Raw genomic sequence first — 24,651 nt, forward strand, 5'->3', positions numbered from 1 at the left:
GCCATCCCTGCTGACCAGCTCTGGAAGAGGCAGCTCAAAGCTAGCGTCTTTGTTCTAACGAACAGAGTACACTAAGCAATGAGAGCAGGTTGGCAAACCCTTGACAAACCCCAAACCAGGTGGCCTGGGTGCTGGTGGAACTGGAGGGCTTAGCTAGGTGACTTGGTCCTTCCTGTTGCTCCTTCATGATGGGGCGCAGGTGTGGTAGGCTCCAGTTCAGGAAGAAGATGCTCTACAAAACAGATGATTTATGTGCTTTCCTGAGTGGGATTGCTCTGGAAAAGGACCTTCCCGTGAACCTTGTAGGTGCCGATTACTGCGTTTACTGGTGCTGCTTTGGGGACAGATCTGGTTGCAGAGCGGCGAAGATTTCCTGCGCAGGCATATCTTATGACAAGGTCCCGAAGCAATTTCAGGCTTGGGCTGTATGCCAGGCTTAGCAGTTTCATTGAGACCAGTGGAGGTCCAGTGACCTTAGCTACCATGGCTTTTCGTAGCAGAGAAGCTGTGACCAGTATCCATTTTAAAGTAATTATATTTGAAGGTGCCATTGTTAGCTGACAAAACCTAGGACCTACGCTCCCAGTGACTTAGCAAAGTCTTACTACCAGGTGGTCAGGCCTTGGGTTTCATGGGCTTGGGTTGAGTTTCTACAGCAGTGAATAGAGAAATACCCACTTGATTTGCCTCTTCCATCCACTTGGAAATGTGCCCAGGCTGTGGTTAAAGGACTGTCTCTCCTCCTTTCAGAGCTGAGCTGCCCGAGTACATCCTGGACTTTGGCTACATCATTCTTGGGAGCATCCAGACGCACATCGTGAAGGTCACCAACACTGGGCAGTTCCCTGTGTCCTTCCACGCCAATACACGGGTCCTGCGTGGCACAGGTAACGGGTGCTGGAGAGACTTCCCGTGGGCTTGAAGGAGCTGTCTCTGACAGCTTAGCTTAAGCCACGGGACAAGGGGTGTTTTTTGAGTGCTTGTTCATCTAGCTTTGTGCTCCTTGGGCCCCTCTGCCTCGCACTTTAGACCCAGAGTTCTGGTCAGCAGTACCCAGAGACCTGTCCTGCCTGTGACTGGCCTACCCCACCTCATTGCAGGGGCTAGAGGGGCTGATCACCTTGGTCACCTCCCAGCATCTTCTGCTCTTGGCTACCATGAGCATCAGCTGAGTTTTGTTGTGCTCTCCTTGGGCTTGTGTTGCAAAGGGACGGACCTGTTGTGGTTTGCAAGGGCTTTTTTCAAAGCTCATAATGTGATAGCACTTCTGTTCAGCCTTTGTTGAGAAAGCAGCCTGTGAGGCCCTCTGTTATATCAAAATAGGCTTCTGAAACAGGCCCTGAGGTGAGGGTGCAGTACCATCAAATGGTGACTCGCTGTGTCTGAAGGGTGGTCAGGTGTCTCCTTGAAGTTGTTTTCCAGGGAGCACCACAGCATGGGGGAACCTTAGTTGGAAATTCTCCTGTGGAGAGATCTGTGAATCCTTCCCTGGGATGCCTGATAAAGGAATTGCTGGAGCTCCTTGACAGATCAATTTCCTTTTTACCACGTGGGTGTTGGATTCTGGCCGTCGAAACCCTTTCTCCTTGCACGGTGATAAGGGAGAAGGAGCGGCAGGCTTCTCCGTAGATGCAAAGGGGTCCTTCACAGAGCTGCCAGCCGGGAGACACGTGTGGCCTTAACGCTGATTCACGTGGATTGCGTGTCCATCTCAGCTGCTTTATGTTCATCTCCTCAAGGTTTCCGCGTGGAGCTGGACCGCGTGAAGCACCTGCCCTGCTGTGAGACCAAGACCTTTGAAGTGCACTTTGACCCACAGAGTGCCAACCTGCCGCTGGGAGAGGTGGATGTGCTCCTGCCCATCAAGGTACCGCACGCTTCCTCACCTCCCTGTGCCCGCACCACCTTGCGGGGCAGGCAGCAGGTTGGGGACAGCAGCAGATGTCACTCAGGCTCTCAGCTGGATGCTCTGTCCTTCCCTAGGTAGCCAGAGGCCCCACGTTTTGCGTCCGTCTCCGTGCCAACGTGGCCGTGCCATCCCTGTGCCTCTCCAAGGACAGTCTGGAGTTCTCCGCTGTCCAGTGTGGGCAGTGCCGGGAAGAAACCATCCAGCTCCACAATCAGCTCCAGATCCCTTGTAAATGGTTCATCACCGTGAATGAACCTGTCAAGAAGGTAATGCACAAGCAGTAGGTGACGTGTAACTTCTTGGTTGGGTTTTCTTTGCCTTTCTTGCCTTTTCTGCCCCTGTGGCTGCCTGAGCACTTGGGCTGCAGCTCGTCTGAGGAAGCTTTAGAGGGCACAGAGCAAGGCTGCTTCACCTGGACCTGTTCACTAGCTGATGCTTCACTTCTCTGTCCCCTTCACCCATTCCTCCTCTTCTGAGGACAGTGCCTCCCCGTCTGCTTGCCCTGCCTACGTGTGTTCTCTCAGTTCTAGGCCAGTGGTGGCCGCAGCTGGCCTGGGCATGGGTGCTCTCAGCACTGTGGTGGTAGCTCAGAGCACCACAGGAACGGAGGGTCTGTCCTGGCAGACCAAGGAGGCCTCACACAGCTGGGTTTTGTGCTCAGGTGGACAAGCATTTGCCAGCGAGCGTGCGTCGGGAGCCGCTCCGGGAGTTGAAGACCAAGCCCTGTGACTTTGAGGTGCTGCCCTCGGCTGGAGCTCTCGGTCCAGGACAGCGATGCAACGTGCGAGTCAGGTTTACACCCACAGAACAGGTGAGATTGGCGGGTGTCACCCTCCAGAGGTCTGGTGGGACAGTGTGGTAATGAGAGCCCAGCGCAGGGAGGAGGAGACGAGGTCTGCCTCCACACAGAGCTTTCTGCAGACCCCTTACTCCCCGTGCCTCAGTTTCCCCTGCAGCACACCCTTCTGAGAGGGGCTTTGAAATCCCATGGGGGACAAACCGGCCACCAGACACCCTCCTGGGCAGAGCAGGATTGTCACCTGCAGCGGTGTGCTGCCAGTGGTCCCTGTGACTCTGGCCCAGCCTGCCTGCACGTTCCCATGCAGTTTGGGAGTCGGATTAAATGACAGCGCATTCCCAAAGGCAGTTTGCAGGTGGCCGCTGGAAGCTGGCGGTGTGTAACAGTGTGGACACAAGTGCTTCCGTGCCTGGGAACATCCCAGGGATCTTCTAGTTGCTAGTGGAGATGTAACCGTCTTGTCTCTGGCTTTGAGCAGTGCCCAGCACTGAGCAGAGACAATGATCGTTGTTTCTAGCTAGCGAGAGGTCGTCTGCCTCTTTCACACAGCTGATGTTTGCCTGGTGCAGCAATGCCAGGACTCTGCCTGGGCAACATCACCCGTAGGACCTTTCTGATGAGCATTGCGCTCCCTCATGACTAGGTGAAAACGTTGCATAGACCGTTCTAGATCCATCTGATGCCCAAATATCCAGTTACGCTTCACGCCAGGCTTCATCCCAGTTACTCAGAGCCAGCATGCAGATGTTGTCACCCCAGCTATAAGGGAATAGTGGGTTTGCGTTCACCTTCGAGGTACTGAGAACACCCCTGACCTTGGGGCAAGGCTTGAATTTGAGGCCCTGTCACCTGGGGCTTCATGGAGGAGCTTTCTGTGCTTCTCTCTTTTCAGAGGTCCTACAGAAGCGAGCTGAGGATTAACATTCACCAGAGCAGCCAGCACCTCCAGCTGCAGGTCTCGGGGCGTGGGCTGGAGCCACAGCTGGAGTTCACCCCCGCCGTGCTTGAGCTGGGACCACTGCTGCCGCACAGCCGTGGGGCGGAGGGGACAGTGGTGGTGAAGAACCCATGCGAGTTCCCCATCGAGTTCTACTCGCTGGAATTTGACCAGCAGTACCTTGCTGAGGAGGAGGTGAGAGGGAAAGTCTGGTCCCCATGCTCGTGCTCCCGTAGCTTTGCCGCACTGCGGCATTGGCAGGCTCGGGCCAGGGACGTGGAGGCAGTCCCAAGGGTGAAGCTGGTGATGTTCCAGGGTCAGCCAGCTCTGCTGGCAGGCCGAGGAGGGGCTTGGACAGTCCATGTTGTTGGGAGGAAGGAAGGAGGGAGAAGATGAGTTGGCTGGGGAGTCTGTTCATGTGGTGAAGGTCAAGAAACGCATCTCGTATATGGTTTTTCTTCCCTGTGTGCACAGATGCTGCGGATGCTGAAGGACTACGATTGCCACAAGACCTTGCTGCTGCCTCCACGCGCCCCGGGTGAGAAGCTACCCCCAGAGGTGCTGGAGTACTGTGAGGACCAGAAGAGGCTGCAGGATGAGCAGGCAAAGTCCAAGACTGGGGAACCGGCAGGCCAGGACAACGGTGAGGGTTTGGCATTGACTGTCCCAAGTGTGGACACAGCAGGGAGTCCAGCCCACAGACGCTGAGCTCTCCATGACGTTGTTCCCCGTTGTCGTGTTAATTTGGCAGAAAATAAACCTCCTTGCGTTCTAACTCTCCTCACCGGAGTGGGAGGCTAGGTGCGGCTGGGTTTAAATTCTGAGTGATATCCAATTTGCCACTACCAGTCCAGTCGCGTTTAATGTGGATATTAAATTACCACCATTCTGGATACACTAAGCTGAGATGGCTTTTGGTGACCTCCTAAGGGCAAAGCTGTGAGCTGTTTGCAAATGCTGTTACGGTGAATTGGGAGCCCAGGCAGATCTCCTGGTGTAACACTCTCAAAGCGTCCAGCTGTTGGATAACCACTTGGCACCCAAATGGAGCCTCTCCCTTGAGACTGGGTAAAATGCCCGGTTCTGCCCGTCCCCCCCTTACTCAGCAGGACCCGGGAGCAAACTCATGAGGACCATGATGACAGTTCATGGAATGAGATTTGACCCAGTCCTTCTAGGTATTGCTGGATGTTCATTCTTTCCTCTTTCTGCCACCCCATTTACTATAGTCAGAGCAGGTGCCTTCACTGGCATCTAGGGCAGACCCTGATCTGCACAAGCCTGAAGGAAGGGCAAGGAGAGACCTCGGGTGTGACGTCATTTCGGCAGTCTCCTCTCCCAGGATCCGAGAGGAATAGGGAGGAGGATCGGGATCACAGGTAGGCAGGAAGCTGACTTTTTCTACCTGGTTCTGCACAGCAGAGCATCAGCAAAGCACCGCCGGCAGCAAGGAGGCCGCGGGGGAGCTGGACGACAGCCCTGTCTATAGAGCCATCGCCCGCCACCTCGGCATCAGTATCTCTGCAGAAGCACGCGCAGCCCGAAACCGTAGAGGGATCAGCGTCATCGTCCACGGGGCACCTCTGACAGGTACGTGAGCCACAGCCCTTGGCGGCAAGGAGGGGAGGACTATGGTGCTTGGCTGAGCAGTTGAAGTGAAGCCACAGCTTTGCTGGTACATGAAACGGGCCCAGGCCTTCACCTAGCTGGTACAAGTGGTGTGGCTCATCTTGTGTCCGTATGGCTAAGTTCTCATTCCCCCTAAAGAGGGTGGCCATGTCCCTGTTGCTTCGTGGGACCACATAGCCTAGTGTCCATGCTGCCTCGTGGCAGCAGTCCCTAGCCTGTAGTGACCCCCACACCGTGCCCAGAGGTTGCCCAAGACAGTGCCAACCAGCACAGGCTAGCAGACAGTCCCAGTGGTGGTGGGACAGGACTCGAAACCCTGGCCCAGGGTTGAGGTCACCACAAGGGACAAAGACCTCGAGCTGAACATGAGGTGGAGATGATCCATCTGGCTCTACAGGACAACGCTTCCAACCAGGCGCAAGCTGCCTCCCTTCTGGTCTTCCCTAACGGGGCCCTTGACTTTCCAGCTGTCCTTGAAACTTTGAAATCCCGTTTGGGGGCTTTTCAGACCCTGTCCCTAAAAATGTCTGATGAGCAAGTGTCACCGAGCGGTTTTCCTCTCTCTCAAGGAAAGACATCAACAGCCATTGCCCTGTCCAAATACTATGGCGCTGCCTGCTTGTCCATCGATGCCGTGGTGACAGAAGCCATCTCGGAGAGGAGCAGCTTGGCAGGGCTCCGCGCCTGGGAGCTGTGCATCAGGGCTGCCATTGAGGAGAGCCACAAGGAGACGGAGGATGCCGGTAAGGAGAAACGCTGGAGCCTGAGCGGTTCTTTGGAAAGCCACCGTGACCATCCGCTTCTGCTTGCTGCAGAGAAGCCCTTGGGTCTTTTGCGGAACATGGGTGCAGCGTGTAGAGATGCAAAGCCATTTCATACAACATCTCTGGTTATTAAAAAAAAAAAAGCAGCTCTATTTTAAGGGCTCAGCCAGGGGTACTCTGCCCGCCCCTGGGCTTCTGGGCACATGTTCCTTTTCCTAGGAGCGGTGAAACACACCTGTATTTTTCTGAGGGTTTTTTTATATTTCCTCAAAGCTGAATGCAGCTTTGCTCCTCGTGGCCATCAGGCAGAACTGCTGCCCGTTTTAACAAGCAGAAAGCCCTCTGAAGTGGCTCATGAAGCACAAGGCGACCGACTTTGAGTTTGGCTTCACAAAGATGAGAGGAAGGGAAGAATAACCTCCCGGGGGAGTTTCGGATAAGAGAGACGCTGCAGATGAGCTCGTTTCTCCAGAGATTTTCCTAGACACGCTGTCAGGTCACGCAGCTGGTGCATGTTGAGCTGTTCTCCACGTGAGACCAGAGACTTTTAGGAAACTTTATCGGGCAGTCGGTGCCCCGAGCTGTGCGGGGCGAGGCCAGTCCCTGGCGCTGGTGGGGGAAGCTTTGCATCACCCAGCTTGGAAGCTGGTTGGGTTGGGAGCTGGTGGAAGGGAGAAGGGTGTGGGTGCTGGGTGAGGTTGTCCCACGCGGAGTGTTTAGCTCCAGTGGAGATGGGTGATGGAGCCCGGGCACGGTTGCGTGGTACAGTCCCCATGTGAGACTGCAGGATGGGTGGAAGTTACGGAAACGATGGTGGCGGAGGACAAACGCTGGTCTTGAGCCCCTGTGCAGGCAGTGTCAGCTGGGTGCACGTTTGCTGGGAGGGACAGAGGGCTCTGCATGAAAAACTCTCTGGCTTTAAAACCCAGTATCTGACAGTATGCTTTATCGTGCTACTAAGAGCAGCGAGGAAGAAGCTGCTTCTGGAAGGCAGCGCTTCTGGTGCCCGGCAGGCTGGGGGACACGTGCTGCGTCCCTGCCCGGGCGCAGGGCTGTGCCCGGCGGGACGGAAGGTGCCTGCTTGCTCCTCAAAGCACAGGGCTGTCCCCAGCCCCGCTGAGCCATCTCTCTCCTCCGCAGGGCAAAAGGCAGATGTTTCCCTCAGCCTGCAGCTCAGCGCCGAGGCCAAGCAGAGCCCGGCCGTGAGCCGGTCCAGCTCTGGGGACAAAGTCAGCCTGCAGTCCGTCAGTTCCCGAGGCTGGGCAAGCGCCGCGGCAGGCAAGAGGAAGGCGGATGGCCACGCATCCCAATCCCAGAAACAGCATCTAACGGATCCGCCAGGCTCCCAGGTGAAGCCTGATCTGCAGTGCTTAACGTGTGGGACCTTTCCGTTGCCTTTAAGAATCACAGAATGATAGAATGGTTTGGGTGGGAAGGGACCTTTAGAGGCCACCCAGTCTAACCCCCCTGCAGTGAGCAGGGACATCTTCAACCAGACCAGGTTGCTCAGAGCTCCATCCAACCAGACCTCGAATGTTTCCAGGGATGGGACATTGACCGCCTCTCTGGGCAACCTGTGCCAGAGTTTCACCACCCTCACTGCAAAAAATTCCTTCCTTATGTCTTGTCTGAATCTCCCTTTTTTAGTTTAAAACCATTACCTCTCATCACTACAGGCCTCATTAAAAGCGAAGAGGCTGCTTCAGCCAGAGGCTGGTGCAGGGCTGTACAGTGCGGAGAGCCAGGTGGGCAGCAGGGGGTGGGAAGAAAACCCTGTGCCCCAGCGAAAACAAACTCTATTGGGTCTTACAGGTTGTTAGGAAAGTGCAGTCCTGGCTAACGTGGCTGCAGGCTGCTGCGCCGGGAGCTTACAAGCTCGGGTGTGCTGGCCAAGGGATGTGCCCTCCGGGGTTGTCCCCTGGAGCTGCTGACCTGTAGTTTTTTTCTAGCCTCCCACTAGTGAGAGCCCCCAGTGCCAAGCCTAGAGTTGTTGCGAGGTTTCTAAAGTGGTTTCTTTTTCTTGTCGTGTTCAACATTGCAGGGCTCATCCCATACTCATCTCCTCTCTCCCGTTCCCTGCATTCCTGCGCAGCGAAAGCTGAGCATCGGTGGCAGCACAGCAGGAGAGCTGAGCTTCGTGAGCTGTGTGCTGCCTGAGGACTTGCTGGTGGCCATCCTCACTGAAAGGCTGCAGGTACATGGGGTTGGGGGCAAACGACATGGCCCTGCCACAGAGACAGGCAGTGAGGTATAACTCATAGGATCGTAGACTCGTAGAATGGGTTGGAAGGGACCTTAAAGGCCATCCAATCCAAACCCCTGCAGAGAGCAGGGACATCTTCAACCAGACCAGGTTGCTCAGAGCCCCATCCAAGCTGGACTTGAATGTTTCCTGGGATGGGGCACCTCCCACCTCTCTGGACAGCCTGTGCCAGGATTTCACCACCGTTATTGTAAAAAATTTCTTCCTTATATCTAGTCTGAATCTGCCCTCTTTCAATGTAAAGCCATTCCCACTTGTCCTATCACAACAGGCCTTGCTAAAAAGCTTGTCCCCATTTTATAAGCCCCCTTTAAGTACTGAAAGGCTGCTCTAAGGTCTCCCCGCAGCCTTCTCTTCCCCAGGCTGAGCAGCCCCAGCTCTCCCAGCCTTTCCTCCCAGCAGAGGGGTTCCAGCCCTTGGATCATTGCTGGGGCCTCCTCTGGCCCCGCTCCAACAGTTCCAGCTCTGTCCTGTGCTGAGGGCTCCAGAGCTGGATGCAGGACTCCCAGGGGGTGTCTCAGCAGAGCAGAGGGGCAGAACCCCCTCCCTCGCTGCTGGGGATGCAGCCCAGGGCACGGCTGGCTTTCTGGGCTGCAAGTGTGTATTGCTGGGTGATGTCAAGTTTTTCATTCCCCAGCACCCCGGTCCTCCTCGGCAGGGCTGCTCTCCATCCCTTCATCTGCCAGCCGGTACTGATAGTGGGGGTTGCCCCGACCCTGGTGCAGGACCTTGCACTTGACCTTGTTGAACCTCATGAGGTTCATGCAGGCCCACTTCTTGAGCTTGTCCAGGTCCCTCTGGATGACATGCTGTCCCTCAGGCGTGTTGACTGCCCCATTCAACTTGGTAGTCTGCAAACTTGCTGAGGATGCACTCGATCTCGCTGTCTGTGTCATTGATGAAGATATTAAACAGTACTGGTCCCAACATGGACCTCTGAGTGACATCACTTGTCACCGATCTCCATCTGGAAGTCGAGCCATTGAGGACTGCCTTCTGGCTGTGAGCTTCCAACCAATTCCTTATCCACTAAACCGTGCACCCATCAAATCTGTATCTCCCTAATTTAGACAGAAGGGTGTTGTGGGGGACCATGTCAAATGCCTTACAGAAGTCCAGAGAGGTCACATCCGATGCTTTTCCTTTGTCCACGGATGTGGTCACTCCATCATAGAAGGCCACTAAGTTGGTCAGGCAGGACTTGCCCTTGGGGAAGCCATGCTGGCTGTCTCGAATCACCTCCCTGTCCTCCATGTGCCTTAGCAACTTGGCAACTGGTTTAGTGATGAGCTGAGAGCCCAGTGCCTGTGGTAGCTGACTTCCTTTTCAACTTTCTTCACAGCTGAGCGACTGCTACCGGGGAGTGGTGTTTGATGGCCTGGAGACCCTCTTTGCACGCAGCGCGGCGTCTGCTCTCCTCTGCCTGCTGAAAGCTGTCAGAAATCGACCACATATCTATTTTGTGAACCTGTTCCAGGATTATGCTTCTTTGAAAGCCAGAGAGACAGCCGCAAAAGAGCAGGAAGGTGAGACGCTTCATCTCCGTGCCCCTCGAATCTTCTCTCTCAAGCCCCCAAGCTTATCCGTGTGTATCTGGGTTACCAGCAGAGCTTGTAAGAAATGTTTTGATTAAGCCTTCCATCCTCTGCCTCAGTGTAGCCAGCACTCTCAGAATCACAGCTCACAGGTGCTTAAAATACGGCAGAGCTGAGGCTGTAAGGCTTAGTCTCTAATGTTAAAGCTTGGGCACAAGTGGAAGTTGTCGTGGCTCAATAACTAACCACCGGCCAGCTGTCCACACAGCTGGTGTCATGAGCTAGGCAGGGCACAGGAACTCGCTGACTGCTGAGAGTTTGGGGGATTACCTGAATTTTGGAGCAGGAATATGGGCTCCCCCGTATCTCCTGGCAGGATGGCAGACTGGGTTGGGGCAGAGTTGTGAGTCCTCGCAGCTCACTCAGAACAGCAACCTCTGCTTGCAGTCGCTAATGGTTTCTCCTCTGGTCTGTGCTGAAGGACGGGAGCAGGAAGAAGCTGCCAGAAGGGAGAAAGCACGTCTCTGGGAGATGGATGAGGACGAGTACGATGCCCTCACGGAGGAGCAGAAAGCTGAGTTTAATAACAAGATACGAGAAGTCCAGCGTGAGAGGAGGAAGAGGTCTGTAAGCCTTCCGTGGGTAAATCCCCAGGACAGTGTCCCTGAAGGGTTTCCCTGCTCTGGAGAGCTTGGGTGAGCTCAGAGGGGTTACAGAGCAAAGGCCATAAGTGTCCGGTACAAGCAGCACAAGGATAGGCAGTTCCACCTCCCAGATTCCCAACAGAGGAAGGACTTTCCTCCAGTGAGATGAGAACACCTTCTCTCCGTTTCAGCTTAGACGCTGGCTGGGGGGAGCTGGGTTCTGTGCTTGGCCATGCCACTGCGCTTAGAAGTGTCTCTAAGTTAATGACGTTGCTTCTCATCTTCTTCATCCCCCTTCTTTACCAAACCAGAGGGGCTGTGGCATGGGTTGGTGTGCAGCGTAGCTGTGCTGGCTTGGTTGAAGTCCTGCCATAGGTGAAGTCCTTGCGTCTCCCAGGGTTTTCCTTGCTGAGTGACAGCAGCTGTAAAAGCTGTTCTCTCTTAGGCTGGCCTTCAGCTGCAGCAGCAGTTGAACTTGGGAGAAGCTCTGATCCAGCAAAGCAGCCCTGTTCAGGAGGATATGTACGATGAGCGTAAACCTGTGTTAATCCCTGCCTGAAAGCGGGCGGGACCTGCTTAAAGCGAGCGTGTGCTTCGGCACTGCTTTCAGCCCCAGCTGAAGTTTGTTTCCCTGTGAGGAGCTCACTAGGACTGCTTCACATGGTGATTTCCAGGACAGACAGCACAAGATTTCCATGGTCGCAGCTGGGTTCCAACAGGAAACCTGGTGGTTCAGAGCTTGTTTTGCAGTAGGGAAGTTACTGCGGCCTTTGCTTTCTTATTGATGTGGTGCTTCTCACTAAGGAGCAGGTTTAGCCCGGGGAAAAGAAGGGCTGGATAAGCCAAGCAGGTATTAGTGCAGGGATGAGTAGCTGTTAGTGATTTGTGAGCTGGTTTAAACTGGGAAGTCAAGAGAGGACTTGAGGCATCGGTGTGGAGAGATGGTGGATCAGTCTTCGGCAGTGTGCTGGAGGTGTCCAGGTGGACCTTACTGGAGAAGCTGCACAAATGATCCTTATAACAACAAGGCTTAGATTGGGCTGGTCCTGGATGTCCCCTGCCACCTTTCCTCTCTTTGGATGTTCCCAACCTCCCCAGGTTGAGGGAGGTCCATGGAGATGGTCTAATGGTTCTGCCTGGCCTCGAGGTCGATGAATAAAGTGCAGGACCAGCTGGGATTGCAGCAAGCCCAGATTTCTGGCTGTGACTCTCATGGATGTTTTCTGTTTGGCTTGCTGAAGGGAGATGGAGCAGCTGGCTCGAGAGCTTGAGGAAAAGCATCGGCAGGAGCTAGAGCGCTTGAAGGAGGAAGAAGAGCTGAAGAAGTGTAAACGGGGCAAGAGAGAGCTTGGAAAAGACAAAAAGAATGCTTCGGGGAAGAAAAGCCAGCCTGGAGGCAGGCAGGTGGGTGGTTGTGTTTACAGAGATGAGTAAAAGCCCTGAGGACCTTCCCACTGAGCTGTAGCAGTCCCTGAGAAGCCAGCAGCCACACGCAGTGCCGGGGATGAGTACCCGGCCGTGAGGAACACGTGGGGCTGTGCTGGGAAGTAACAGCTGCTGTTGGATCACGCTGCTGCTTCACCAGGGCTGTTTCTGCCCTGGGTTTGCAGGAGAGCTGCTTTTCTAGAATCATGTTGCCTTTGAGTCATGGCTTCACGTAACTCCGTACATTCACTGTGAAGCCCTAGATGGTTGTAGAGTAGCGTTTCTCCCTACTCTGCGTGGGACTTACACCTCTGAGCCATGATCCATCTGGGATGTAGTGGCTTTTCCTGCTTGTCTGGCAGCAGATACCACTGGGCCTTAGGTATTCATGAGCAACCGGACTTCCCAAAGAGTCGAGCAGCCACAGGGATGCTCAGCACACCAGAAATGAGGCCGGAGGACTGCACAGGAGTAAGGAGGTGTCTGTCCTAAGTTCCCTGTTTGGGTTGGGAAGCTGTTGTGTTTCTCAGGTGGTTTGCAGGACTCCTCGTCAGCCTGGCCCTGGAGATGTTGCTTTCAGTTGAGCTAAACTGGGTACCAGCTCTGTGTACTGGGATTTGTAGAGCACCTAGCACAGGTCTCGGAGAGGCTTGGGGTGCTCTCGCCTCCAGTGCTGTAGGACAGTGAAAGGTGTTTTGAAATGCTCACTGCTTTTCCCCCTACTCTTCCTGCCCAGAACACGAACACATCCACCAGCAACACCAACGTGTCCACCAGCAAGTGGTTGGATGTCACCGAAGGGGCAGACAGGAGAACTGAGGCCCTGAGTGACAGCGAGAAGAACTTAGCCCTGAGGTTTAAGATCTACGAGGCATCGCAGAAGGATGTCACGCATGTTTTGTCATCCTGGGACAGGGTTCAGGGTGTCCTGCTGTCCCCTCTGAACCAAGAGGAGGTGCAGCACCAAGCAGAAGACCAGCACCAGCATTTATCTAGCCACAGGAGCCGGAAGGGCAGAGAGAAGGAGCGTCAGGAGAGGCTGGAGAAAGAGCGACTGGAGAAACTGAAGGCTGTTGAGGACTCCAGGTTATCTCAGCCAGAAGCGGAAGGTGCAGAAGGGTCAGCCGGAGGCCAGGATGTCGGGGTGCCCTGCTTGGACATCCAGGTGCTGAGCTCAGAAGATGTGACTGGGAAGATCCTGGAGAGCAGCAAGCTGCCAGCAGCAGAGCAGGTAAAGCCCTGTGAGGCCCAGATGCTGAGCCTGCCGTGGTCTGGGCCCTGCTGCGTTGTGTCCCACCAGGTGACAATGGCACAGAGCCTTGTCCAGGCCCCTGCTGATGTTCCACAACGGCTCTGCAGCAACCCCGTGGCTGGGGAGGTTCTTGGCATCCCTTGAATGGGTGGGGAGAGGGAATGCTCTCTGTACAAGCACCCTGTTTGTTCAGAGAATTTCCTGGTCTGGAAATCATTAAAAATGGTTCCAGGCCAGGGCAGCTGATGGTCATTGTTTCCTTCAGCTGAGTCACTCAAGGGAGAGATTTCTTTCTAGGTCCCACTTGTAGGTCCTGGCACTGCTCTGGAGCCTGCCCACCCCGGTGGGCGTAAAAAACCACCGCACTCCGTGTAAAGAAAAAAAAACCGTTGGCAGCAGCTCAATGCCCTTGAGGAAGCGTGAGGGTGAAGGGTGACGGGAGTATAAAGAGAGTTTTCTCTTATGGTTGTAGATTCTGGACGACCTGGGAGTGGGTCCCTCGGGGCCTCCCATTCCCCCTCCGGCTTTTTACTCTGTGATCCGCTACCCGGAGAAGCGGGTTGCCCCTGCAGCAGGAGAAGCCCTCAAGAACTTCATCTTGGTTGTGCCAGAAGGTGCCACTGCAGAAGATGAAAAGAAGGATACCAAAAGTCTCGTGGATGCCACCGCTGTGCCCGCGGTGAAGGTGCCAGGGCAGGGGCCAGGCTGGGTGGGGGGCAGGTGGAATGGGGGAGTATCACGGTGGGAGGGCAGTGAAGATGGGACAGGGCCCTGTGTCTGCAGGCATCCCTTCTGTCTGTCCAGAAGAGACAGCGCTGCTTGAGCTATGGGGCAGTTGTGTAAGACGAGGGAAAAAAACAAATCACTGAAAAACCTTAACTTCCCTTGAGGAGAGGGCCCTGGGCAGGGAGAGGTGTCGTAGCCAACACAAAGTCCGATAAGGAAGTCCACGTCCATGGGCAAAACGTGGTTGGTTGTTTATTCCCTCTCCTGTTTGTTACCAAACTTGCAGCTTGCTTTCCAGGACGGGGGTGTCTCAGGGCAGGTCTCACCTCTCTGCCTTTTCTCTCTCCCTTCGACATGAAGCTGTCGGAGGAGCAGGTCACCCCAACCAGAGCCCGGTCGAGGAAGGACAAAGCTGTGGGCAGCTGGGAGGCTGGAAGGGAGAAGCGGAGAGGGGGGCTGCAAGGGAGGGGTCACGAGGGGCCAAGCACAGGAGCACCCACAGGTGCCCTCGAGGTGCTCCGAGGAAGCGCAGACACGACCCCGTCCCCAGGGAGATCCAGCAGGTGAGCTGCGAGGGAGGAGGTGATCCCTCTGCATCATGGCCAATGTGCCAAGCAAGGTGCATTGTCCCCAGCGCTGCAGGGGCCATTTGCCTGTGCCTCCGTGGGATGGCAAGTCCACGACCCTGCTCCTTGTCTCCTTTGCTTGTTAGCAGTGTCTGAAGCCTCCTCTTTAATTGCCAGGCTGAGCAACTGCCGGTGGGTAGTACCTGCCCATGGCGAGGTGGAACTGAAGGTCCACTTCAGCTCCACGGTGCCGGGACAGTTTGATCAGACGCTGCATTTTGAGATCCTGGGGACAAAGCGACTGTACCAGCTGCACTGCAGGGGCACCTGCGTGTATCCCACCATCAGCCAGGACCCACGGTAAGGCTGGCCCGTGGGAGCCCTCCCGCGCTGCTCCCCTCGGAACTCAGAGCCCAGGCTCCCCTTGTGCCCTGTGACCTTCTGGCTTAGGCAGAGCACGCTGCCTGAGCAGCCCAGCATCTCTTGGAGCTGGGAACCGGTACTGGTACCTCAGCCACCAATAAGGGTTAGGGCTTTCTGACCAGGTTTTCTACTTTGAGCATCTCACAGCTCCTCGCTCCTCATTTTCTCTCCCCAGGTTGGTGTTTCCTCACCGGAGGAAGAGCAAGGCAGATGATGACATCATCTGCAAGCAGTATGTCATGGACACGGGCGTATTCCACTTTGGACCACTGCTGTGCAGGAAGTCAAGAGACTGGTATGTGCTCCCCACCCAGAGTGAGCAGCCTGATGCACTGCCTGCTCGGAGTGAGATGCTGGGATGGGATCTCCAGGGCCCTGTGTTTTCATGGACATGCTTGGAGACATCCTGTCCCAGTGGCCCGATTCAGGGCAGGCCCAGGCAGAGACCTGGGAGATTCCTGGGGCTGAAGGGCCACGGATGTGTGAACTTGGGCAGATAACAGGCACCAGAGTCTTGGAGGAGCTGGGGAGAACCCTGTGGGTGCCTTGGTGGCCAGAGCCATGTGCTGAAGGTGACTTGGGCCAACTTGTGTCCCCCCTCCACATCTCAGCTTCACCACCTGCGAAGAGAACTTTATGGTGCTTTTTTTCAAGTGCTTTGAGCTCTGCAGGTAGACTGAATGAACAATTCTTCTGCTGGTGGTTTTCTAAACCATTCATTAATCTGTAATATTAGTAAGGCTGTATGATCTGACCTACCAGTGGGGCGGGGGGGAACCTGCGGAGGAATAAAAACGGGAATTACATTTCCCTGATCCTGACTGCTGGATAAAGCCTGCCTAAAAAAGTTGTCATTGTAGCTGCTGGCATATTTCTATTTTTAATGTTGCTCTTTTTTTTTTTTTTTTTTAACATTAAAAATGAAGTTCTTGTCTTCATGGGAGCTCTGGAGAGCTAGTGGTATTTTGACAACCCAAGGAAATGAAATCAAAACAATTTAAAAACTGGAAGAGGATCCTTAGCTGGGCTGATGAATGGTCTCGGGTTTCTGTTTGCTTTTTTAACCCTTTAACACCAAATTGTGTTCCATACCTGAAAGAAGGGACAAACACCAAATTGTGTTCCATACCTGAAAGAAGGGACATTTGCTAAATTTGGCGTTCCTTTGGGGAACTCCTCCTTTCTGTTTCCTTCCTGAGCCGTTGAGCTAACCCGTGAAATACAAGGCAGTCTCATGGCTTTTTTGGAAAAGGGAAGTTAAACTATTTTTAAAACGTCTCTTCAAAAGCATTTCTTTATACCCTGCAGGGAAGAAAACCCAACAAAGAAGGGGGAAGAAGCCATGTGCCTGGCGTACTTTCATTTTGCCAGGCACCTTTGACTTTCTATTTTGTAAAACACTCTTTATTTAAGCGGCCTGTGCCTCGTTGCACCTCTGGGATGGAGGCACCAGGTGCAGGGGCAGACATCAAAGTAACGCAAGGACAAACACACCTACCACGCAAGGTGCCCCTCAGTGATCCTTTTTCTTAGCCTGCTTGTTCGACTGTGGTCTTTCGGTGCAGCCTCCCGTGCCTGGGACACGGTGCTTTCTGCCATGTGTGATGCAGACAGCGGTCCTGGGCTCTCCTCTGCAGCCTTTTCCCCTTTTGTGGACAGGTACAAGGCGCTGGACCGTCCCAGCAACTGCGAGAAGATAACCATCCTCAACGTCACCCCCCTGGAAGCAGAGGTGCAGTTCTCCTTTGAGCACGATCTCAAAGCAGAGACGTTTGTATTAGACCCTCCCAGCATGAGGCTGAAGGCCAAGGAGAAGCAGGTAGGAGACGGGCAGGTAGGGCAGGCACCAGCAGAAGCTGCCAGAAGCCGTTTCTCCTGCTTACTCAAGGCTCTTCTGCGTTTCTCTTTGCGGGGACCGGGCTAGGAGCTGAGCATCTGGGCGTACCCCACTTCAGCTGGCCTCGTGGAAGACAACCTCGTCTGCTGCGTTAAGGAGAACCCGGAGCCGGTGGTCTTCCGCCTGTGCTGCGAGGGGGTGCAGGTGGAGCTGGGGGTCAGCCCCAAGCAGCTGCATTTCGACAAGCTGCTTCTGCACAGGTCAGTCACCCCACGGCCGCTTGGCCGGGGACGAGAGCTGTCGGCGAGCTCCCCTCCAGCTTCTCTGGCTGTGCGGCTGCTCGCACTGGAGGCTGGGCTACCATCCCTCTTTCTCCCAGTAGCTGCCAGTCTCTTGCCCACTGTTCCTTGCTGGCTTGGATGTCCCGTGACAGCCACGAGCTCTGTAGCCCCCCAGCAATGCATCCTGATGCATTTGTAGCCTATCTGCTCATTCAGAGAGCAGCCCAGTTGCTGCTCCTCATCTCCCTTCTGTTGGATATGCTTTCAGCACCCAGCTCTCCCCCAGGACCTCACCTCTGAGACTTGTGACGCAGAGAAAACATTGAAGGGTGGTTGCAGACGCATGGATAGGGCTGCTCCAAGCTGCATTTGGTTGCAAGGCTAGCATGAGCGTCGAGCAGCCGGCGCTGAGTGTCTGCCTGTCTCTGCAGGAGGGACAGCAAGACCCTGGTCCTGCGAAACAGCACCCCGCTGCCCGTGGCCTGGCGGCTCCGTGGGCTGGAAAAGCTCGGTGAGGACTTCTCCGTGTCGCTGCGGGAGGGCATCGTTGGTCCCCACGCGGAGTTTGGCGTGCATCTGTATTTCAAGGCCACGAAGCCTCTCAGCATTAAGAAGACGATCCAGCTGGAGGTGAGAGGCCCTGTGCCCTCCCTGGCAGAGCCAGGCAGAGGGATCAGCCCTGCGCTCTTAGGGATGGAGACTGTGCTTGGAGGGCACCCTGCCAAGGGGGCGAAAGGGTGAGCCTTCGCGAGACTCCTTTCTTCCTGCGTTGCTGGGGGGCCAGGCCCTGAGCAGCGAGGGACTCTCGCTGAAGGGTGGTGTGTTGGAAACCAGGTGACTCCTCGTGTGCTCTTGTGGGGTGGGTATGCCATGGAGTCAGGAAGAGATGTAACCGAAGGACACAAGGGTGCCGCGACCCCGACTTCTGCTGCCTCAGACTGGGTTCCCCAGAACACGCGGTGCATCCCTGAGCGTCCATGTCCCCCCAGGTAACCAGGCGCTACCTCTGCAGCCTAGGTTACGAGGCAGCGTCCACCTCATTGCTCTGCGTGGTAGAACACTCATTGGGTTGTCCAGACATCGGCGTGTTCCCTGCACCCATCCTGGAGTCCATCTGGGGCTCTTAACGTAGAGCAATAAACTCTCACCCTGTCATTTTTGTTCTGCATGATTGAGAGGCTGCATTCCGGTGAGGATGCTGGGTGAGTGAAGAGGAGAGGGCTGGTTGTCAGTGGCACCTGCTCTGGGCCACCTCACGCTTCTTGGGGCTGTTTTTAGGTGGCTGTGCCTCCCAGGGTGCTTTAGCAGCAGCGTTCCCTGCCGTAGGAGTGCAGAGTTGAGCTGGCAGGGTTTCTTGCTGCAGCAGAACCGCGCTGGGTCAGCCCGCGAGGTGAACAGGTTCAGAAGGCCTGGGCGTCCGCAGATGCTTGTCAAGCAGGGGAGGCCACAGTGGAAGCAGCCAGCGGAGACAATGACTCGTATGTTGTCTATCAAAGGAATTTAGGAGAATGATGTAAGCAGTGTTTGTTTCTTGCTGCCTCAGGTTTCAGACGTGGAAAATGTCCTGGGGATTGTTCAGACCGAAAATATCCAAGTCCTTGCGGAGACCTATGACGTCGCTCTCGACATCAGCATTTCGAAAGGTCAGTGGCTGCCCCCAGAACAGCGCTCCCAGGTGCATTGCTTTGCCTTCGCAGATGGGCAACCGAAGCACTTGGGATGGGGTGAGATAGCATGGAAGTGTGACACGGGCACAGAAAGCACGTGTCTTACAAGCTGTGTGGGGTAAAGCGCTGTCAGGACCCAGCTAGCCTTGAGTCTCTCACCTCTGAACTTCGAAGTGTGCGACTTCATGTCCCGATCGATTTGGGGGCTTTGAAAGCACAGTGACGTGAACAAGGAGTTGGCAACTCCTGAAGGTTCGGCACGGCACAAAAAGTTGTTGGATCTGTGCTTGGAAGCAAGGAGATGGAAACTGAGCTCCTTAGCTGCTGAACCCTGTAGATACACTCCAAGTAAGAAGAGAAGGGGCAGCAAAGTAGCTAGAGAAAACTTGCAAGGATGGAAGCTTGCTGAGGAGGGCTTTGTGCCACCTGAGAACTCCAAATACGTATCTTGTCACTTGATGTAGACTGCAGCAGCTCACAGATATTCACCATTTCCTACCTTGCTCTGCGGGTTTTCTGCAGGTGCAGATGGCAGAGTGGATTTCGGAATCCTTAAGGTCCTGGATGATGCGAAGCAAGTGCTGACTCTGAAGAACAAGGGGAAGTACGAGATTGCCTACAGGTGGGTCCGGCTGCCTGGTCTGTGAATGCACGGTGCCACCATCTGCCCAGGCCTGCATTCTTCTGGCGTCCATGGCTAGAACCTGGCTACCTCATGGTCCAGGTAACTAGAAACCCCGGGCTCTCTAGTCTCAAGTATTTTAGTAGAGAATCCAGCCACACACCAGCGGTTCTTCACAGCTCAGCAGGAACCAGGAGAGACCCTGAAATCTGAGCCACTGGGTGCTGAGATTCCTTGTCTTCCTTTGAGGGTCAGCTCATTTCCTTTTATGAGACTCCTTTAAAGGAGGGAATGAAAAGATTCGGTGTTGAGGTTAGCTTGCGACACTTGTGTTGGTCTGCACTCTGTGTCAGCATCTGGGATTGTCCAAGCAGAGCTGGACTCTTATTTTTTTTTTATGATCCCATGCAAAGTCCTGGCTGTGCTGGTGACATCTGTACTTCTAACGACAGAGGTCTTTGTCCCTTCCCTTTCTCCCCAGTTTCAAGCTGGAAACCGCAGTTACCAACATCCGCGACTTGGCGTCCCACTTCACTCTGCAGCCGCAGAAGGGCGTGCTGCCTGTCTCCAAGTGCGGTGTGCAGGTCCAGCTGCTCTTCCACCCCAAGATGGAAATGGATATTGAGGACAAACCCATCCTGCAGTGCCAGGTGAGCTGCCTGAACCAGGCGGTGTTAGCACACCGTGTCTTGGTGTGAGCAGGACTTGTGTCTTCTGGAAGGAGGTCTTTAGCTGGGGAATCCACTCTCACACGTATACGACCAAGTCTTTGAGAAACCATTTGTGGTGCTCCCTAAGTGGAGCTGTGAATCTGGCGCTGGAGGAGGCGTTTGAACAGGGAGGGTGAGCTGACAGGGACCTGGGATGGGGGCCAGGGGACAGAGGTAGAGGCTGGCTTCTCTGCTGCATTTACCAGCTCCTCCTCCGGTTGCAGGTGATTGAGCCCAGCATTTGTAAAGGAGGCGAGACCATCGCCGTCATCCCGGTGAGGGTGTCAGCAAAATCTGTGTTCAGCAAGTACAGCATTTACCCTGCCTCGCTCATCAACTTCGGTGCCATGGTGAACGGCACCAGGAAAACCTGCACATTCACACTGGAGAACAAAGGAGTCCTCGACTTTAAATTCCACATCTACCAAGCAGACCAGGATGCACCCGTATTGCCAAGGAAAAGGTGAGAGAAGACCTTCACCCCCGTTCCTGCCTGAGTAGGCACCGGCATGGCTGGTGTGTGATGGGCAGCCAGGACGCCTGGGTTCTTGTCCGTCTGCGTCACTGGCTTGTGAGTGGGGAACAGAAGAATGCCTCGGTGTCCCCGTGTGTGGGACAAAGCTGGTGATGTAGCTGATCTGTCCATAAGCGACAGCAATAGGTACTGCAGGCAGCCGTCCAGGAGCCGTCGGGAGCAGGAAGGCTTGCTTCCACGGGGAGGAAGGCCAGCCCTGGCCGCAGAGAAAGGCAGGGAGATCTCAGCATGATGGATGTCTTCTGCTTTCTCCTCTCAGTGCACATGAGATGAAATCCACTCACTCTCACGAGAGCGAAAGCTTCAGCAGAAGGACACCCTCAGTCAAGCAAAGCAAGCCCTCGCTGCAAAAGGACGTGAAGCCCGTCATGCAGGTGGGTGGCTCCTGCTCCCCGACACGTGCCGCTGCGGGTGGTGTGGGAGGACGCTGCCGTGCCCAGGCTGGGGACTTATTGCCCTGGGATGGGACATGGTCTGCGTGATGGAGGTCCATCGTCTGCCAGCCAGGAGCAGAGGCAGGAGTTGCTCAGTCCCATGCTCTTGCTTTATGCTTTAGCACAAGAGGCAATGGCCTCAAGTTGCGTCAGGGGAGGTTTAGATTAGATATTAGGAAAAATTTCTTTACTGCAAGAGTGGTGAGGCGTGGGCACAGGCTGCCCAGGGAGGTGGCTGAGTCCCCATCCCTGGAGGGGTTTAAAAAACGAGTAGATGTGGCACTTGAGAATATGGTTTAGTAGGAATGGTGGTATTGGGTGGATGGTTGGACTCGATGATCTTAGAGGTCTTTTCCAACCTGTGATTCTATGATTGTGGCTGGGGTCAAGAGAGGGGAGCAGGTCCTATGCTTGGTAGCTGCTAGCCCAAACAGATCTGTGAATAGCACAGATGCAGAACGTCCCTGTTAGAACTCCCAGTCCACAGATACCAAATGACCTTGCTTTTTTCTTCTCCTCAGTCCCCTCTCTTCTCTCCCACCATTTCTCGCAGTTTTCTCTGCTCTCCTATTTTAGCCCTGGAGGCTGAAGGATCCCAGCTACCACCTTCACCTTTTGCACCCAAACTCCGTCCTCTATGCCCCTTAGGGCAGGCCTGCAGCTCCTCCTGGCTTGTTCATCTCATCCTGGGGCTGCCTTTGGGCCATGGAGTCATCCCTCACTGGGGATGCTCAAGATAAGGCTGTTAGACATCAGCCTCTCTTGGGACTCTTTCTGCAGGCTTGCTTCACTTCAGGCATGTTCACGGTGTACCCTGACTTTGGTTCCATCCCTCCCGGGGGCCAGCAGATGATCAGGGTGGATTGCTGCGCAGAGCCATTGGGGACGTGCGAGGAGCACCTGTCCATCGATATCAGCAACAGAGATCCCAGCGACAATCCCCTTGGCATCCGCTACACCCTGTTTGCCGAGTCCTGCCTCCCAGGTACGCCGCGTCCACAGGTTCCCTTGGGCAGACCTGCTGCTGTTCAGCACCCAGGCTTACTACTGGGAGAGACAGACAGCCGGACCCTAATGTCCCATCTTAAAATCCTCAGAGGTTCCAGTCCTTTTCAAGGCTACCAGTGGGGAGAGGCTGGGAGGGAGGCATGGAGGAGTGAAAGGAATGCGATACCCTTTAAGGCTGAGGGCAACTGAGCTCCATCCTCACAGCCAGCTCCCCCACCTGGGTTGGGTTTAGCAGTGACCTGGGCAAAAGGGGCTTATCGAGCCTTCTGAGAGGCCAGCGGAGTCCAGATGAACTCAGTAGGAAGGCTTCTCCATCCTCAGCCCTTCCTCTTGTCTGTTGGCAGCGTTTGTGGTGGACGACATTGAGTCAATCTTTGAGGAACACCGAATCTGCAGCAACATCAACCTCTGCCACATCCTCCAGACTGTGCAAGACAAGGGCGTGTACATCTCAGAAGAGAAGAAGTTTATCTTCACCAATGTTGTGGTTGGGCACCGGGCCACAGCTCACTTCAAGATCCGCAATGTGAACAAAGTCCCCTGTGATGTGGTCCTCTCCATCAAACCCATCCCTGGTAAGGTAAGAGAACAAGAGACCATGGCGAGCGTTGCTTTTCAAGGGCTTTGTGGTAGCTTGTCTTGTTCTCCAGACTCGTTGATTCCTCTTGCCCAGACTAGTCCAGGTCAGTGCAGGTCAAACTTCAGGGGAGAGCAGCAATGCTGGGCTAACAGTTGGGTTGAATTCAGGGTGTTTCAAGCAAGGTTCTGGCTCAGCCCTCTGGGTCTTTGGTGGGAGACCTAAACCCTTCTGAACATCTCTTGGAAGCGCACGTGGAGGGGCTTTTCTATGGGACTGACGTGCCAGGGCTCAAAGCAGACCATTTCTTCAGGCTCCCTGGTCTTTTCCCTCTCTTTGAAGGCTAATTCTAGATTATTTGCAAGGTTTTCCATGTGGTCCCCACCTCCACGTATGTTGGGTGGCTGCCCGGTGCTCAAAGCAAGCTTTATGGCAGCTCCTTGTGCAACGTCAGTGCCAGTTTGGAGCCACCCTCTGAGATGGAAGGAGCCTGTCGAGGGAAGCAGGAAGGCAGGCGCTGTCTGGGGCTGTTCCCCACAACGCACATAGGAGTAAGACTGCATCACGTTGAAGGATGTTTTCTCCTAATACCGCTCTGTGGGTTCTTCCAAGTTTAAGAGCCGTGTTAGCGACATTTTCGAGGTGGATCCTGTTAAGATGCGTGTGCCCAGCCGCTCCCACGCCTTTGCTACAGTGACCTTCACTCCGCAGAAGGTGCAGAACTACCGGTGCACTTTTAAGGCTTCCCTTGATGTCCAAGCAAGGTAACTCACCCTGGGAAATGGTAGGGGGGAACTTTCTGATAGGTGCTTCTCCTCTGAGAGGACATAGACCCTTTGTTCACCCTAACTCTTTTAGTAGCCTTAAGCAGAGTATGTAGCATTAGATAAGTAAGGAAGAAGTAACTACTAGACATAGCAGAGCAGCAAAATTGGTAGTGGTAGTTTAGCCTGTAGGAGTAACGGTGAGGACGGTGTAATATTGGGTAGCCAACTGGAATTTACTGAAGCAGAAAAAAATGGAGATGTGCAACAGCTCACCTGGGGCTTTCCAAGGACAGAGGATTAGATGAGGCAGTTTCTGCGCCAGCAAGTCAGCATGCGTCGTTTCCTTCTTGTTCATGTTAAAATTGGATGATCCTATGTGATTGCCTGGGGTATGTTAAGGTATTTTATGTTAAGGTATTTTATAGTGAGGAACAACTGGACCCCTTACAGAAGAGGAGCCCAGTTCCTCTGTCCTGGGACCTGTGTTTGCAGCGGGGCTCTGACCTGCTCTTCCCCACCCCTTGAGCTGCTTAACTGGGACAAGACTAAGTCAGCTTTCTGCCCTAATAAGCAATTCCTGGTTTAGTGTCCTTGGAAATAATCTGCACTGATGGTGTGATTTATTTACTTTTCCCTTCTTGCTATTATACCTTTTTCACGCTTGTGCTTTTCGCATATGTCTCATATCACCGCAGCCGGTGAATTTGCCATGTCTCGTTATTGACCTGCTGTACTCCATGCTTTAATGAAGTGAAATGATTTTTTAACTGTTATTCTGGAAGGCTCTGGCTTTTGGGAGCAGATTCCTCTTGTGAATGGCCCTGGTCTATCTGGGAGGAGAGGGGTGGGGAGCTGGGTGGTGGGGTTACAGGAGCACCAGCCAGGGAAGACGCAGCGGGCAGCCCTCGCTTCGTTGCTTGCCAAGCGGGAAATGGGTTCGTGCCAGGCGTAACGATTTCTCCTCTGCCTCTCCTGCAGCCCTGCGGCGGTGAAAGCGCAAAGCCTGACCTTCGAGATCAGCGGAGATGGGACTCTGCCTCAGGTGACGGTCCTGCGCCCGGTCCTTCGCAATAAGAGAGGGAACCCTCTGCTGGTCTTCAAGAGGCTGTTGCTGGGCAATTCGGAAAAGCTGCCTCTGGTCCTTCGTAACAGTGGCACTGTACCTGCCCAGGTGAGGACCTGCATGGGGAATGTTCTGGTCTGGGAACAAGTGCTCATGCCATGGAGGAAAGGTCCCAGAAAACCTGGTAGACCTTGAAACAGGTCTCAGAAATTCTTTTTAAGCAAATGACTGACTTTTGCTTTCCCGGAAGGGTGTTTCTCTTGGAAATGGGATTTTCT

The 24,651-nt window shown here is 54.5% G+C and overlaps 1 protein-coding gene across 1 annotated transcript in view; it reads left to right on the forward strand.

The window, feature by feature from the left end:
* Positions 1–24,651, forward strand: part of LOC142362821 (hydrocephalus-inducing protein homolog) — an 84,305-nt gene that overhangs the window by 54,991 nt on the left and 4,663 nt on the right. The window contains exons 30-59 of the mRNA XM_075433478.1: positions 751–887; positions 1,740–1,867; positions 1,984–2,175; positions 2,571–2,720; positions 3,601–3,840; positions 4,120–4,288; positions 5,065–5,235; positions 5,844–6,017; positions 7,179–7,387; positions 8,080–8,232; positions 9,644–9,827; positions 10,318–10,459; positions 11,722–11,884; positions 12,642–13,136; positions 13,630–13,842; positions 14,244–14,446; positions 14,627–14,809; positions 15,048–15,167; positions 16,532–16,691; positions 16,797–16,969; positions 17,422–17,620; positions 18,534–18,633; positions 19,180–19,279; positions 19,761–19,929; positions 20,214–20,452; positions 20,784–20,898; positions 21,739–21,943; positions 22,311–22,546; positions 23,156–23,307; positions 24,289–24,481. Coding sequence (XP_075289593.1) covers positions 751–887; positions 1,740–1,867; positions 1,984–2,175; positions 2,571–2,720; positions 3,601–3,840; positions 4,120–4,288; positions 5,065–5,235; positions 5,844–6,017; positions 7,179–7,387; positions 8,080–8,232; positions 9,644–9,827; positions 10,318–10,459; positions 11,722–11,884; positions 12,642–13,136; positions 13,630–13,842; positions 14,244–14,446; positions 14,627–14,809; positions 15,048–15,167; positions 16,532–16,691; positions 16,797–16,969; positions 17,422–17,620; positions 18,534–18,633; positions 19,180–19,279; positions 19,761–19,929; positions 20,214–20,452; positions 20,784–20,898; positions 21,739–21,943; positions 22,311–22,546; positions 23,156–23,307; positions 24,289–24,481 — 5,467 coding nt within the window. The remainder of the gene's footprint in view (positions 1–750; positions 888–1,739; positions 1,868–1,983; positions 2,176–2,570; positions 2,721–3,600; positions 3,841–4,119; positions 4,289–5,064; positions 5,236–5,843; positions 6,018–7,178; positions 7,388–8,079; positions 8,233–9,643; positions 9,828–10,317; positions 10,460–11,721; positions 11,885–12,641; positions 13,137–13,629; positions 13,843–14,243; positions 14,447–14,626; positions 14,810–15,047; positions 15,168–16,531; positions 16,692–16,796; positions 16,970–17,421; positions 17,621–18,533; positions 18,634–19,179; positions 19,280–19,760; positions 19,930–20,213; positions 20,453–20,783; positions 20,899–21,738; positions 21,944–22,310; positions 22,547–23,155; positions 23,308–24,288; positions 24,482–24,651) is intronic.

The sequence above is a fragment of the Opisthocomus hoazin genome, chromosome 12 (assembly GCF_030867145.1).
Source record: "Opisthocomus hoazin isolate bOpiHoa1 chromosome 12, bOpiHoa1.hap1, whole genome shotgun sequence".
NCBI lineage: Eukaryota > Metazoa > Chordata > Aves > Opisthocomiformes > Opisthocomidae > Opisthocomus > Opisthocomus hoazin.